A 15,961-nucleotide genomic window follows, 5' to 3' on the forward strand; every position below is an offset into this window, starting at 1 on the left:
GGCAGGGGTTGGTCTCTTTCTCCCAGGTAGTAAGTGTCAGGACAAGAGGACAGCCTCAAGCTGTGCTGGGGAGGTTTATGTTGGACATTAGAAAGAATTTCTTCACAGAAGAGCTGCCCAAGGGGGTGGTAAAGTCAGTGTCCCTGGCGTTGTTTAAGGAAAGACTGGATGTGGCACTCAGTGCTATGTTTTGGTTTACATGGTGGGATTCGTGGGGTCGGCCTCGGTGATCTCAGAGATCTTTTCCAACCTGCCTTCTTCCGTGATGCTGTAGCAGCTGAGCCATCACAGCGCACACTACACAGTCCGCGGTCCTGGCGCGGAGGCACATCGGTACCGGCGGCAGCCCCGCCGGAGCTGCTCGGCTGGGCCGGCAGGACGAGAAGGAAGGGGGAAAAGGGGGGATTTCCTTCAAGTCTCGTCTCTACGTGGAGGCAGCGCAGAGCGCGATTCCCAGAACACGTCCGCACTGCGAGGGGAACGCGGGCGGCGCTGCGCGGGGCGGAGCGGCTGCCGGCCCGGCCCTTCCCGTGTGGGCGGTGCTGCGGGCGGGCGGAGCGGGGCGGAGCGGCTGCCGGCCCGGCCCTTCCCGTGTGGGCGGTGCTGCGGGCGGGCGGAGCGGGGCAGAGCGGCTGCCGGCCCGGCCCTTCCCGTGTGGGCGGCGCTGCGGGCGGCGGGGCTGCCGGCCCGGCCCTTCCCGTGTGGCGGCGGCCATTGGCCAGGGCCGGTTCCGACATGGCGGCCAGCGCGGTGTCCAACCCGTCCCAGCTCCTGCCGCTCGGTAACGATGGGGGATTCCCGGGATTCCCAGTCGGGGCCCAGGGCGGGGTCCCTGTCCGGGGGGTCGGGGCGGCTGCGGGCCCCTCCAGGGGTCGAGCTGTGCCGGCGCCTGGCGGGAAGCGGGAGGGCGGGAGCGCCAGGCGGCGGGGCCCGCGCACGGCCCGCGAGGATATCGGGGTCTGGGGACAGTGGAAAGGGGAGTGTGAGAAGGGGATAGGTGTGGGGGTGTTGGGGTCTGGGGGATGAGGTGTGGGGCTGTTGCACTGTCTGAGGGAGGCCGGTGGTAGTGGGGATGGATGTAAGGATGTCGGGGGGGTGTGCTGGTTTGTGTGGGAGAGCGGAGGGGGGATGTGTAAGGTTGTGTGGAATGTGTCTCTGTTTGTGTAAATAAACACAAAAAAACCCGAAAGGCACGAAACCCTTGCTTTGTAGAACGTATGCTTTTCTGTGTATCTACAGAACTTGTGGACAAGTGCATTGGTTCACGTATTCACATCGTGATGAAGAGTGACAAAGAAATTGTTGGGACACTTCTAGGATTTGATGACTTTGTCAGTATCCTTTGATGGACGTCTAAGGCTGCCTGCTTTATGCTCTGGCCTAAGTAATTTATAGCTCTTGAGAGTTTTGGGTTCACTGAATAGAACTTTTTTTTTATGGATCGGCTGTATTCTGATATTTTCAACTTTCAGGTAAAATCACATTTTGGCATAAAATGAAAATAGCATTAAATAGTCTAGTTGTAAAATCTGGGCCTTATTTTCCTTGAAACTAGATTTTCAGATATGGTGCTGGAAGATGTTACGGAATTGTAAGTATGTTTTCTGCCTCTTGTTGGTATTTATTGTTTGGGTCACTGAGACAAAGTACTGTGTAAGATCTGCAAAAAAAGTGTTTTTACATCTATGGAATACTTACCAGCTGAGTAGTTTAACATTGGACTTAAAACAATAGAAAGTGATCTGTTCAGGACAGCCATGTCATAGAGTAGCTATTGTGTGGTTTATACTTGTATGGGGATCCTATTTGTAGTCTTAATTTTGCACGGGTTGTGTGGGAAACTTTCCAGTAGTTAATTTCTTTTTACACTTCTTTAAGACCTAGGCTAAGATTCAACAAGGTAGCAAACTTAAATATTTTTACTTTGTCATAACATGTTGATATATCACAGTCAAGAAATTGTTAAGCTTTAGAGGGTGAATACACATCTCCATGTACTGAGTAGAAGAGACCTTTTCAGTTAGCTTTCTGTACCTAGGTGCTCCATTTATCCACGTTATGCTGCTGTGTAGCTGATTTATTTGTTATTTCCAGCAATGGCCACCTTAATGCAGAGATTTCTGTCCATTCTGTGGTCAAATCTGGAGCCATTGTCCCTGGTTCTGTGTTCTTACTTACTGTTTCTAATGCTCCTTCAGTGAGATCACACCTGAGGGCAGAAGAATCACAAAGCTGGACCAGATTCTGCTCAATGGAAATAACATAACTATGGTGAGTCATGCATGTGTTGACTTTCTGTGCCTGTAAATCGATCAGTGATTGTATTCAACTCCTTTAAGCCGAGCTTTCCTGACAGTTCTACTACATCAGGAAGTTTCAAGTAGCTTGCCTGCATAGCTGGCCACAAAGCCTGGACTTCCAATACAAGGGCATTCCTAATTTTGTGGGAAGAGGAAAGCTGAAGTGGAAAGATCTGAGTCTAATTTGGCTCTGTATGAATGAGGAATAGTCTCCACTGTGTTGTTTTACCTATCTTGTATCTCTGCATTGTGTGTCGGAGCAGGTGCCATTCTGTGTTAATTTCTAAGCCTTTTTTCTGCTTTGGTTATTGTTCTGCATGTTGAAAGGACAGCATATGTTCTGACTCCTTGTATGGGGTAAAATTTCTACCATCCAGTTAGGCTGGGCGTGTGTTGCCCTTGAAGAAGAACCTGGTGAATTTTCAGCAAGACATAGATACATTTCTGCATTAGATCTCGTGTGTCTTTTGGTAATGTATCTTCCCATATCAGGAAGTCCATGATTTAGACTTTTTCTTATTTTGATCCCAAAACCAGTGAAGGTCTTTCTCTTTAGAAGTGCTTAGCTGATAATGAAAAAGATACCAGTAAAAGTAGTGGTTAATCCTTTTTTTTCCCCTCATGTTTTACCTTTTGTATTTCTTTTTCTGTTCTTCAGTTCTTTGCTTTCTTCACAAGGAGGTGCTATGCTGATTTACTCTCTGCTGCCTTTTTGGTTTGTGTGTCTCTGGCAATAACTGACTTCATCTGTTGGGAGAGTCTGAAAGCCACTTTTGTGGTCTAGCATGAAGTCTCCATGTCCTAAAATGTTTGTTGTAAAGTAAGAGCTGTCGTGTATGGGTTTGTAAAGCTTAACTCTATGGAACTAATGCAAAAATGTCTTACTCTTTTATAGCTGGTTCCTGGGGGAGAAGGACCTGAAGTATGAAGACATGATATTCATAAGTACTTTTTATATATATATATGCAAAATCTAAATAGAGATTTTGGGGTAGAAATGTTCGGGTATGGATCGTTTGCTTTGCTGACACAATTGACATTGTACAAAAGACAACTCTTAAGGAAGAGTGCTGGTGGTAATGTTGATTTTGTAAATTGAAATCATGACTTTCTTGTAAAGACACCTGAACCTCTTCTGAATAAAAGGCTTTTTCTTCGTTGGTCACTGTGTTCTGTTATGTGAGTGCACAAGTTTGATAATTGTATAACTACTTAATGGAGTAGAAAAATGACAGTTGTGTTTCGGTTCCCATCAGTCATCATTTTTTCTACATCTGTTGCATTTGTTTCTGGCCCAAGTTTGTATAATATACAAGTCATGAGCCAGGATGTTGCTGTGGTTTGGCATACCTGCAGATACCGAGCTGGATGTTTTGTTCGAAGTCTGTGACTGGAAACCATGTGGCAGAGTTCTTTAGAGTTCTGAAAGCCCTTCAGACTGGGTGCATCTGTTTGATGCTCAGCAAGCCTTTGGTTCTGCTGGCCTTGAGGTTCAGCTCTTGTGGACCATTTTGTCAGCTGATATCCTTCCTTACAGCACAGCCCCTGCAATGGCATTTGGCACGTCAGAACAGACAGACCTGACTTGTTTCATGTTCTGGGGTTAAAAATCCCCAAGGCTGGTGTTAAAATTTCTCACTGGTGTCACTGGTGACTCTGCTTTCACCAGGTGCCTGTGGCTGCTTGCATAGTTTGGAACACTCATTTTAGAGCAAACAGGAGTCTTGTGTCTCCATCTGTTGTCCTGTGATATAAAAGTGTGACAGTATTGCAAGCTACTATTTTAGGATAATTTCTGTAAGTAATTGCTGTTTTGTTATGATGCCATGCTCCCAGTGTAGCTTATGGTTCCATAGTACACCTCTCAGCTGGCTTCTATATGTAAACGTCTTTGGAGAGGAATCACAGGTGCCTGCTGTCACTGTAGACAAGGTGGATGCAGCATGGGCTTATGTGGACAGGATGTGCTTTTCCTTCCCATGACCAGAAGTGAGAAGAGTTGAAGAAGGGGGCTCAAGAGCAAGATTCTGCAAGGAAGCTGCTGTACTAGATCTTTCTGCCTTAATCTGACAGAAAAGCTGCCTTCTGCTAGCTGGGTGTGAGCTCAGAAAGCAGTGACAATCTCTTGCTGTAGCCTGTTAAAAGGGAGAGGGAGTCCCTGCTCTCTCACAGGGAGAGTGCGGCTTCTGGCTCACGTGTTCTGAATAAGTGATCTGTGTTTGGATTGTGTCCTGGCAATCTATACCATTACTCCCTGAATGTGTTTGCTTTTTTCCTTTCTGTCTCCATTTCTTCCTCCAGCTTTTTTAAATACATGCATTAAAAAAAGATACTTCTTTTTTAAACTTAATTTGATTGAAGCATCATCTGTGGGTGTTTGTGTCACTTTCCTAGAAATAAGAAATGAGAACACTTCAAAGATTTCTAGTCAGATCAGAACTACTGTGTTGGGCTATAGTTGAATAAAATTTTGGTTTTATTCCAGTTTTCCAGTTTGTATGCACTTGATTTCTACTTCACTCAGTGTTTTGAAAACAGTCATGCTGCTGAGAGAAGAAGAGAAGATCTTGACTCAAAAGCAGCTTTTACTCTGACAGCACAAACATCTTGTTTGTTGCCTTGAAAAAACTCAAACAACTTGACACTGCCTTAGTTTTTGCTTGATTAGCTGTGTTTTGTTCTACTCACTCCAGAGGAGTGCTTAGACTTTCAGAAGACATTTTAATTCCTGACTCAAGTCTGCAGAGATCCTCCTAAAGACAGTTTGGGCATGCAAAACACTGTTAGTCCTTTCTAAGATGAAACATTTTTCCACTGTCAGCTGAGAATACAAAGTATTCCAGGTGCATCTAGTTTGCTTTGCATTCATTATTCCTGTAGCCTGTTGCTTTGGAAGTGGAGCTAATAAGCTTGTCCAGTCAGTAAGTAAGTAGTGGTGGTTTTTGTTCTTCCTCCCCTAGAAATCCAAGCACTTAATTATACTGCACTGCCTTCTTGTCGACACTGATCTTCTCCAGAATACTATTCAGGGTGCCACCACATGTAGGTAATTTAAAATAATAACCTTAGACTTTAAAAAGGTGGAAAACTGAATGAGGCTTTAAGTTTAGGGAAAGATAATTGTCAGGTTAAATAACTTTGTGGTTATGACACGCACAGTAGTGATTCTCTTCAGATTTATGTTTGCGTTGCTTTCTGTTTTTCTTAAGGATAGCACTGGTTGCAGTGATCTTTAGTTCTACTACCTGGCTGTCTTAGCATGGAGAAAGTTCCCTTCTGAGAATACTTGCTCATTCTGTTTTGGGTATAATACCCTCACTGAATTTATTACAATGATTCCCGTCTGTCCCAGGTCACTGGTAATTCTTAACACAGACAGTGCTTCTAAAGCTTATCATTGTGATTTAGCAGTCTCATCAGTAACGTGTCATTTTGCAGGTGTAACAATATTTTGGTCAATTAAAATACAGTCAGACACAATGTAAGCAGAGAACACTAGAATATTTATTCCGGTTTCAATTCCAATGAATCTGACCTCAAGACAGTTGATTCAAGGAGTCAGCAAATATTTTTAGGAGCTTGCTTTGACATTTTCGAACTACCATAATGAACAAGAATCAAAATTCAGCTTTGTTTTGACAGGTGTTGCATTAATGCTGGGCCACACTTTTGCTTTCTGCAAAAAGAGAGAATGGATCTGAATTAATAATTTATCAACAGATTCTGCAGCTTGATGTCATTTTCATGACAACACTATGTTTGGTTAATTAAACTGTTAGAAACAAAATCAGGAATTCAAAAACCACGCCATTTTATTTCAGAAGTCCTTGCTTATATTTGTACAATATATTGAATAGCTCTCTATTTTCTGCAAAACCTAATATATCTTTCATTACTTTTTTCTATAAACTTATATGAGGTCACATTCTCTTGAAGCCTTCTAGAAGCTCAAAATAAGCATTACAAATGAAGTATTTGTTGTTTTCACAGGAAAACAGTGACAAGAAAACACAAAAATATACCTATTTAATCCATTATAAAAAATACTTCAAGCAGATTGAATGCAATCTTCATACATCAGTACTTAATACTGATACTTAATTTGTTAGCTGTTTTCTTTTTTTTATAATGTATTTAATCAAAATTTAAAAATACATTTAAATATGGCAAAGTACTGCAGTTTTATTCCAATTAACGAGTTCTCAAAACCCAGAGTAACCTTTTTAAATCTAATTCAAACCTGTAAACATTAGTCAGTATTTGGTTTGGGTGGTTGGTTGGTTTTGTGTGCTTCTTTTAATGGATCCTCATATTTTGTTTTCAGTACTGATTAAAAAAAGTGGCCTGCAGTAGCCATTAAGAGCAAAGGGATTTGGCAAGTCCTCCTGTCACCTGCATTCCCCTGGCATTCCATTTGGTGAAGAACTTGATGCGGCAGCAGCCCCTGCACAGGAAGAGGAAAACAGAGGTTATAAGGATTTATAAATAAGCAGTTAAAATGTTTTTTCCATTCAGTAAGCACTGGTATATTGTCATGATTTAGCAATGTTACTCCTCAGTTCAGTGCCCCACTGAGGCTCTCCCAAACTGTGCACAGTTTTTTGATCATACCAGAGGAAGGGCACTGACCATTTCTCTTGTTTAGTGATATCTAAAGCCATCTGGATGGCTTTCAGGTCTGCAAATTGACTTGATCCACCTTGTCCTGTAGTAGCCTCTGCAACTTGCCATGTAGTACTCCATATAGCAGCTTCCTATTTTTGATTTATCCCCAAGATACAGTATTGGAATAATACCAATATAACCAAATAGGACGTGCCTGACCTTGTCTGGCCCTTGCTGCTTGACCAAAAGGCAGCAACTGTGGTGGTTTCACCTCAGAGACACCTTTGGCTGGCTGGATGCTGCAGCTGGGCGCTTGGAGGCAAGTCCAGGCATGCAGGAGCTCAGGTTTACCTTTGGCAGAGAAGCTTCAAGGTGATGGTGAAGGAAAAGGAGTCGGGTCTGCTGGAGGGTTTTGATCCAGAGCTTTATTCCTGGTCCACAGGCCTCTGAAGCCAGCAACAGCTCCAACAGAACTCCCTGAACTGTGTCCTTGCTGTTCCTTTTAACCCCGGGGAGAGGGGGTGGGAAGGGGTAGGGATCCCACCAACCAGGTAAGGGGGGGAAGTCTTAAGGGACAAATGGCACCTGGATGGCCCAATGTCCTCCAGGGGTGGAGGTATCTTTTGAACTCTGCCAATCACTGGACGCCCTTCTGGAATGCCAGGACTGACAGACAGCACTCAGCAGGGGTCAGGGTGTGGAAAGGAGAGATGATTGACACCCCTGGCAGGGAAGTATCAGGGAGGAACCTGGGGTATCTGTGGCAAACCATGACATCACACCGCAACAATATGGCAGGAACTGTCAATGGTGAGGCCTTTTTCTGGTAGCTGATTATATGATGGGGCCTCCTCAGTACGTCAACTTTTAGTCCTCCTCTGATGATGATAGTCCAAAATGTTTGGCTTCCTTGATTTCCAAGATTCCTGGGTGACTGGTATTTCCTATTGAGCTTGCTGAGTGATCATCACAACTCACTTACTCCATGTAGCATCAGTGCCATGATGTGTGGCAGGGACTTTCTTTTGAACATCCAGCCCAGCACTGGCAGTCAGGGTGCCAGGAGGAACTGTGCTTGGATGCCAATCATTTCCAAAGCACTTCAGAACCCTTCATAAGCTGCCAGGATCTCTTTTTCAGGTGGGGTATAACATGCCTTAGATCTCTTGTGTCTCTGAGTCCAGAACCCCGCTGGTCATCCTGAAGTCTCCCTGGGTACTTTTTGCCAGAGACTCCAGGAAAGACTATTCTCCCTATCTGCAGTGTAGAGCAAATTTTTCGCATGTGTTCCTATCCTGACTGGCCCAAAGGTTACCGCATGAAGAATCTCCTGTTTAGATCATTCAAAAGCCTGTTATTTTTCAGGACCCCACTTTAAATTATTCTTCTTCCATGTCACATAATATTGAGAGGGCTTACAATCTGACTGTAATCTATAACATGCATCCTCCAGAAACCTGTAGGGGCTAGGAAAACCTGTGCTTGCTTTCTGCTGGTTGGTGGGTACATAGCTGCTTGTTTCTTTACCACATCCATTGGAATCTGATGACATCCCTCTTGCCATTTTACTTCTAAAAGCTGAATTTCCTGGGCAGATCCCTTGAGTTTGCTTTGCTTTATGGCAAAACCAGCCTTCAGGAGGATCTGGATTTTCTTCTCCCCTTTCTCAAGAACCTCCTTTGCTGTGTTGTCCCATACAATATCATTGATGTACTGCAAGTGTTCTGGAGCCCCGCCCTTTTCTAGTGCAGCCTGGATCAGCCCATGGCAAACAGTGGGGCTGTGTTTCCACCCCTGGGGCAACAGTCTATTGTCAGTCTCCACTCTCCATTGGGCTTACACATTGGCCATATAGGACTAGTAAAGGGCCAGCGAATCTTGCTGACCACTCCCTGGCTCTCCAGCTCTCAAATCATCCCCTGGATGGGGGTCACAGAGTCCTGGTTGGTGTGATATTGCCAACAATGCACTGTTGTAGTAGCCATCAGTACCTGTTGTTCTTCAATTCTCAGCAGTCCCACAGCAAAGGGTCCTCTGAGAGACCAGGTAAGATCATCCTTGAGAGAATACCTTTCCCTCACACTTGACACAAACTGTCTCCAGTGGCTGAGAGTTTCTGTGCTCTTCCCAATCATCTTGTCAATACCCATATTCCAGGACAGAGATCCCAGCTGCTTGGCTTCACTGCTGTCCAGTTTCATATCACGGGCCATGACATTCCAGAATTAGAGCAGCCAGGTCACCAGGGGCTCTCCTGACTAGAGGCTGAAATCTATTTTTATATCTCATAGCTCACCTGAGGATTGGGATTGGGTGATTATCTCTGGCCCTGCCTCTTCCTCTTGTTTTGAGGGCTCTGCTTCCTCTTCATCCCTCATGCAGTCAACTGATTATATGTAGGATTTATTTTTCTGTATAGGGTTGACTGCTACTGGTTGTTCCTCTGGTTCAGCAGCAGTTTGAGTGGCCATGGTCCCTGCTGGTCTGCTTCCTTTCTCCACCCCTGGGAATGATGTCTACTGTTGAGCAGTGTCCAGTAAACAGTAGCCAGGACAGAACACGTTGTGTAAGTTCATGCCTCTCTATAGCTTTGACATATTTCACCACTTTATCAGGTTGTTAAAGTGATGTAGCTGTTCACAGGTGAACTGCTAAACTATTGGAGAAGTTCTCCCAACACTGGCTTGTGTCCTCCTACATTCCATGCCACTCATTACTATCCCACTTCAGGGCAGATCTCTGAAAAACCTCCCTAGAAATCTTTCTTGGCTCTAAATATGGTGTGCACTGCACTGAGGAGACCTAGCAGACCTAGCAACAAGAACATACTTTCCTTAACATCTAAAGGGAATTCAGAATTCTTAAAAGCTGTTGTAATAGGCATGAAGGGGTAAAGGAGGTGAAAGGTTGGGGAAAATCATCCTCCTCTTTCCTCTCTTTCTTCCCCATAGACTGGATGCTTTTAATGATTGGCTCCCAAGGGTAGCACCTTAGTTAAGGGTAGGAGAGCAACACTGAATCCACATCCCAAATGACCCTTGATATTATCATGTTAAGAGCTGATATCAGAGAGTGCAACGGAGCAATCCTGATCCCTCTCCATGCTTCAAAAAAGAAACACAATGGGCACACAGTACATATATGGAAATGTATTTAGTTTATATTGGCCAGATTTTGGTTCTGGGGGGGGTACAGGGATGGCTTCTGTGAGAGGCTGCTGGAACCTTCCTCGCTGTCCGGCAGGGCCAATGCCAGCTAGATCCAGGACAGGTGTGTCACTAGGCAAGGCTGGGCCAATCAGAAATTGCAGTAATGCCTCTGCAACAACATATTCAAGAAGAAGGAAAAAAAATATTTTTGCACAGATGCAACTGTGGCCAGAGAAGAGCAGAAGAATATTTGAGAGGAACAACTCTGCAGACACCAAAGTAGTCGGGAAGGAGGTGGGGAGTTGTGATCCATCTGCAGTCTGCGGAGGAGAGCCAGGCTCAGGTGAATGCCAAGAAGAGGCTGTGAATTCTGGGAGGCCTCTGCTGAAGCAGGTCCCTGGCAGAGACCTGCAGACCCATGGAGAGAGAAGCCCATGCTGGAGCAGATTTCCTGGTAGGACTTATGACCCTTTGGAAGATCCATGTTGGAGCAGCCTGTTCTTGAAGCACTTCACAACTGTTGCAGCAGTTTGTGAAGAACTGTTGCTGATGGGATAGACTCACATTGGAGGAGTTCATGGAGAACTGACTCCAGTGGGAGGGACCCCATGCTGGAGCAGAAGAAGGATGCCTCTCCCTGAGCAGCAGCAGAAACACACAATGACCTAACTGCCTGTCCATCCCCTGTCTCCCTGTGAAGCTGAAGGGAAGGAGGTAGAGCTGGGAAGGTGGAAGAGGTAGGGGGAAGGTGTTTTTGTTTTATTTCTTATTATCCTTCTCTGATTTTGTTAGTAATAAATTCAATTAATATCCCTAATTCTAGCTGGTTTTGTCTGTGACAGTATTTGGTGTGTGATCTCTCCCGGTTCTCAGCTCATGAACCCTTTGTTATATTTTCTCTCTCCTGTCTAGCTGCAGAGGGAATGATAGAGAGGCTTTGCTGGATGTCTGGCATCCAGTCAGGGTCCACTCACCATGGGGTTAGGTAGCACACCCACATGAGTAGACCAAGCAGCATTGTGACCACTGGCTCTGTACCTAATACAACTAATACTTAGATCAAATAGTTTCCAGCTCACACTGGCCAGACCTGTTATTATCTCAACCCTTCAAGCCCTACACTGTGAGACAAATAAGGCTTTTGTGGTTTAGGAATGATACTCTCCAGTTCAGTGCCCCCACTGAGACTTTACCAAACTACACACTGTCCTCTCTTGCTCCCCCAGGCTGCTGCAGCATGCTGGAGAGGAGTATTGGAGAGGCATGAAAGACAATAGTCATTGGTTAAGCTAAGAACAACTTACTTGAAACAGCAATGAGATACAAAACCAAATGGTAACAGCAAAAATACTAATGTCAGAGGGCATATGAAAAGAAACAGTTCACATGGGAAAAAAAACAACCCAGATAATAAACAATATTAGACAGCTCCCTTTGCCACATTTTCTTGACTAGAAGAACTCCTTCTCTCCAGAACAGAGTCCCTTTTCCTTGCTTCTGGCAGTGATGTGAGGCAGTATGGAATAACCTAGCCATGCTTTCTCCTGGCTACTGCAAAAGATGAACCCTCTCCTGGCTAAAATGAGGACATATATACTGACTTCAGTATTTAATGCCTAGTGATGAAAAAAGCCTCTTTCCCCCAGTTTTGGCACTGTTGCCCCTTAAAGCCCTGACTGACCAGCCATGCAGGTCAAGAGTCCAGCCAGAGGATGCCAGAACCTATTCCTGACCCACCAGCAAGTCAGCTATTCTCTTTCTTTCTTCTGGGAGTCAGCACAGATAGACCTTGTCCCACCACTGAATCTGTACCTCCTCTGGCAACCAAGTAGCAACTGCAGTTCCATTGCAATGGCTGCAGCCATAAAATCTTACTGTGATTTCACTCATTCTTCATTACTCAGTGAACTCTTAAATGCATGCATGAACAAGACATGGAGAAAATTTAACACCTTTTAACACTCTTGGCACAAGGTACACTAGAACATTTCCTGCAGTAAGACATGTGGCAGCTTCAGAAAAATTAGACATTTTATTGATTGTGTCCCTTACACTCTTGAAATAAATCCCTAATCCTAAGTGGAAAGCACTAAGTAAGCACACAGGCAATGCTACAGGAAATGTATCTAATTTGACAAAAAATGAGAAGTTATTAAAACCCATTCTTTCTTTGCTGCTTAGAAAAGTTTATTTTCTGTATATTGTTTCCTGTATAAAATAGTTATGCTGTAACAGAATTAACTGAATTGAGTGCCTTGTTCATGTTTCTCCCCTTACGTCATCATTGGGTATCTGATCTGGACCTTCTAAAGGTCATAAATAACTGTATCCACTGTTTTCAGAAAAACAGTAAGCATAAACACAATAACAGCAGTAATCTCCCTAAAGATTACCCAATCTTGTTAAAACGTTAGTAAGATGACATGCAAGTTAGCTCTCTAAAGGTATATTTTAGTTCCCAGCACTTACTTTCCAGCTCTTTTTTTTTCTTTAAACGCTTTGTCCGGTCAATGGCAGCCAACTCAGCTTTCAGCAGCCGGTAGCGTTTCCGGATTTCCTGCATTTTTGCTTGGAGAACTGTTATGCGCTCGGTGCTACTCAAATTTTGCAAGTCAGCTGCAAGTTAAGCAATTTCTGTTAATTATTGCACTGCAGGAGTTCCCAAGCCTTCTGAGGCTTCGATGAAGGGGGAGGTACTCAAATCTTAGTGACGTGCTTTGAGGTTGTAGGCAGCAAAGCTGAGAAACAGCAACTGCTGTTTATTATCACTATCTTGCCTGACACAAACACACTGAAACTTCTTCTTACAAGAAATACTAAACAAGTCCTGGTTCATTATGGCAAAATGGAAGGGGAAGATTTAAAAATTTAAAATCTTAGAGGCTGAGTAAGAAACAGAGAACAAGGAGTAAAACAGCAAGAAAGGAAAACTATCAGGATGTATGGCAAAATTAAGCAAACTGGGGATGGAGTGATTTTAGAAGCAAAAAATCCTCACAACCAGAAAATTCCAAAAGCCTTCTTATAGTATACCACAAGACCACAAGAGGCATGTTTCGAAAAAGATACTTACACACTTGAAAACTCCATTTGCAACCTTTGGGCAAATGACTATCATGTTCTTTTAGATCAGACTCCCTCTCTCCACTTTGCCCACATTTTCCTGTGGGAAGGTAGATTGTTACAAAACTAAGCAACTTTCCCACCCAACCCAAAGCTTACCAGGAGCTGTCTCACTCTAACATGACAGAATCCATCCTGGTGTAGCAGCTTGGCACACAGCTCTCTGCACCACGGGTGCCCAGATACAGGACCACAAACCAGGTCTGTAATGGGGCCCCTCTAATTCTGGCATGCTGGGAAAGGGAAACCTTGCACTGGAAACACGGGCCAGTTAGTTGTTGTGCACGTAGACTCAGATTTGTTCTGTGGATTTATGGGAACCATAGTCTTACAGACCTAGAAGGTTGATAAAAGTAAGAGACTGTGGCTCCACAATCCATCCCAAAAACTGGCAGGTATTTAACTGAATGTGTGTGTGCATGAACATAAGGAGGTAGGGTAGGGACACACTTCCTGGAAGGAGATTCTTGAATACGATCCAGCTGCTCAAGGTTCATATAGCCATAGTCCACTCTACTCTCCAACTGGATCACGACAGCAGTGCACTTATTGCTTTAGAATCACAGCCATAAATAAATTGCCTGCATCAGAAAATAAGGCAAAGATGCACTGTAATGTGTTCATGCAGGTGCCAAAATTATCCACATGTTTCTACTTATGGAGCTATATAGTCTTTAAAAGACTTTGCAAGAGTGATTATTACATCCTAGCTCCTATTCACCTTTTTTTATATTCATTTCAAACAAATGACATGGTACTTTCACACATTTTATTTCACACTGAGCTGCTGTACTTACTACTTTTATTCTTCTTTTTGATGTTCACAGATATTTTGAGGCTTGTTTTCTGCTTTTTGGAGGAGCTGTCTCTTCCCTGAGCATTTTGAAGGTTTTTTTGGCCTCTAAACACTATAAAGGAGGAAAAATACCCCAAAAAGTAGAAAGAAATGGAAATAACAACAACAATTTAAATAAAGCCTGCATTTCTCTGCATTTTTCTCAAAGTATGTACATCTGTGATTAACAAATCAATAGAGATATATTTTTTGAGGGCTGCCTATTGACCTCGTTCAAACTCTCACCTTTGTTGAACGAAACACATTTTATTGCATTCTTTTAGAACAACATTTCCAGATGAATTATAGTAACACACCTTAAGGGCATTTTGAGGAAATTCAGTTAATTGTTAACTGAAGTCTGTTGCAATGAAAAAAACAAGGAGTATAGTCAGACAAGCATTTTCTTCCTCAGCGTTAAAAATTTTTCTGGCACTACAGCATAGTGAAAGCACTGTATTTTTGATGAACTGCAAAAGAGCCTGTCACTTTCACAAAAAACCTTTTGGATCCAGCCTTGCCAACAGCTAAAATGCAGGCAGCAGTACACTGACATCATGTGCACAAGTGTTGGCTGTGTTTATTATCCTCTTCTCTCTGGTGGTCTCAGGATGAATCTCAAAATCACATGAATGTGAAACCCAGCTAAGAAGGTCAATGTTTGATAGCTTGACTTCCATTTTTCAGAACATTAACTTCACAAGGGGCAATGGTTTCCCAAACATGCAATAACTGGCACTTTCTCCCACAAATTAAATAGCTTACAGAGAATCAAGTTTTATGCAAGAAACAGCATCTTCTACTTATAAGCAGGGCACTCAAAATGCTTTCCTCTTGCTACAAGAAATATTCCTTACACTGTATTACAGATTGTTCTGGGCCTTTCTTTTCAAGTCCAGTATAAAACATCATTCTTATATAGTTTTTTCCTCATTGAAACCATCACAATTCCTAACAAAAGGCCAAGAAACTTCCTGGCAGTTGTATTTTTTTCACTAGATGATTACACATCTGAAGTAGACAGTAGGCTACTATTTCCTACAAAAATTCACTTCCCAGCAGCAAAACTATAACAGAATGAAGATATATGTGCAATGGTAAAATGAAAGTTGCTTAGGTTGAAGACAGTTCTTTTTGCCCTTTCCTTTACCATTTTCAGCATGCTCTGGCTCTGATTGATTACCACTACTGGAGCTGACACTGGCATCAAAACCTTTTGAAGAAATATTTTGGTGAGACTGGAGATCTTGCATCTGCCCTGCAGTATTCTGTGCCTCTGCCGTGCCATGCATTTCACTTGTGATGCTTTGTTTCCCTTCTTGATTTGGTGGCAGACTCTCAGAGACAATGACAGTGGATTGATGGTTACTGTGCTCTGCTACAGCTAAAGTGGAAGGTGACTCAAGAGTTGGAGCACTGTTTTGCACTAAAAACTTCTCTTCCTTCTCTCCATCATTTTTATTCTAGGTGAAAGAACAGATGAAAAACTTTTCTCATTTGAGCAATTACAAGATTGCCATCTTAAAATTATGCAGTGCTTGCAATTTGTTAAACATTCGATGTGTAGAGGAAAGCTCTCCTCTTTACTTAAAAGTCTACAAGTACCTTCCTATGGTCCATGCTGAGACCTTTCTATTGAAGACACGAACTTTGTCAACACCCAGAGAGATGTGAGAGCAAACACAGCCCTAGAGTGCTGTCGGAGCAGTGGGGCCGCAGGGTGACAGGCACAGCACAGCAGCCGTTGGGCAGTTGGGCAGTTTGTGGCCGTTGGGCAGTTGGGCTGTTCCTTGGCACAGCGGTTCCAGAGGTTCCACCATGCTGCAGGGGAAGGAGGGGAGAAGGTGGGGCAGCAGGAGCACTGACTCCTGTAGCAGAAGGAAATTCTTCCTTGTAGCCCACCACCTGAGGAACCTAACCTATGCCTAAATATCAGTTAAAAAAAAAAG

The 15,961-nt window shown here is 43.6% G+C and overlaps 1 protein-coding gene across 1 annotated transcript; it reads left to right on the forward strand.

The window, feature by feature from the left end:
• The first annotated feature begins 628 nt into the window (after nucleotides 1–628).
• Nucleotides 629–3,465, forward strand: LSM5 (LSM5 homolog, U6 small nuclear RNA and mRNA degradation associated). Its single transcript, XM_066569006.1, has 5 exons — nucleotides 629–781; nucleotides 1,240–1,335; nucleotides 1,564–1,591; nucleotides 2,199–2,271; nucleotides 3,196–3,465. Exons 1-5 carry the CDS (start codon nucleotides 736–738, stop codon nucleotides 3,226–3,228), a joined length of 276 nt encoding a protein of 91 aa, XP_066425103.1. The 5' UTR covers nucleotides 629–735; the 3' UTR covers nucleotides 3,229–3,465.
• The last annotated feature ends 12,496 nt before the right edge of the window (nucleotides 3,466–15,961 follow it).

The sequence above is a fragment of the Molothrus aeneus genome, chromosome Z (assembly GCF_037042795.1).
Source record: "Molothrus aeneus isolate 106 chromosome Z, BPBGC_Maene_1.0, whole genome shotgun sequence".
NCBI lineage: Eukaryota > Metazoa > Chordata > Aves > Passeriformes > Icteridae > Molothrus > Molothrus aeneus.

Excerpts from the sequence above, each read along its gene's own strand:
- LSM5 (XM_066569006.1), top strand. The coding sequence starts at position 736 with ATGGCGGCCAGCGCGGTGTCCAACCCGTCCCAGCTCCTGCCGCTCG. Across the intron at positions 1,592-2,198 it reads CTGGAAGATGTTACGGAATT|TGAGATCACACCTGAGGGCA; the intron begins GTAAGTATGTTT and ends ATGCTCCTTCAG. Across the intron at positions 2,272-3,195 it reads ATGGAAATAACATAACTATG|CTGGTTCCTGGGGGAGAAGG; the intron begins GTGAGTCATGCA and ends ACTCTTTTATAG.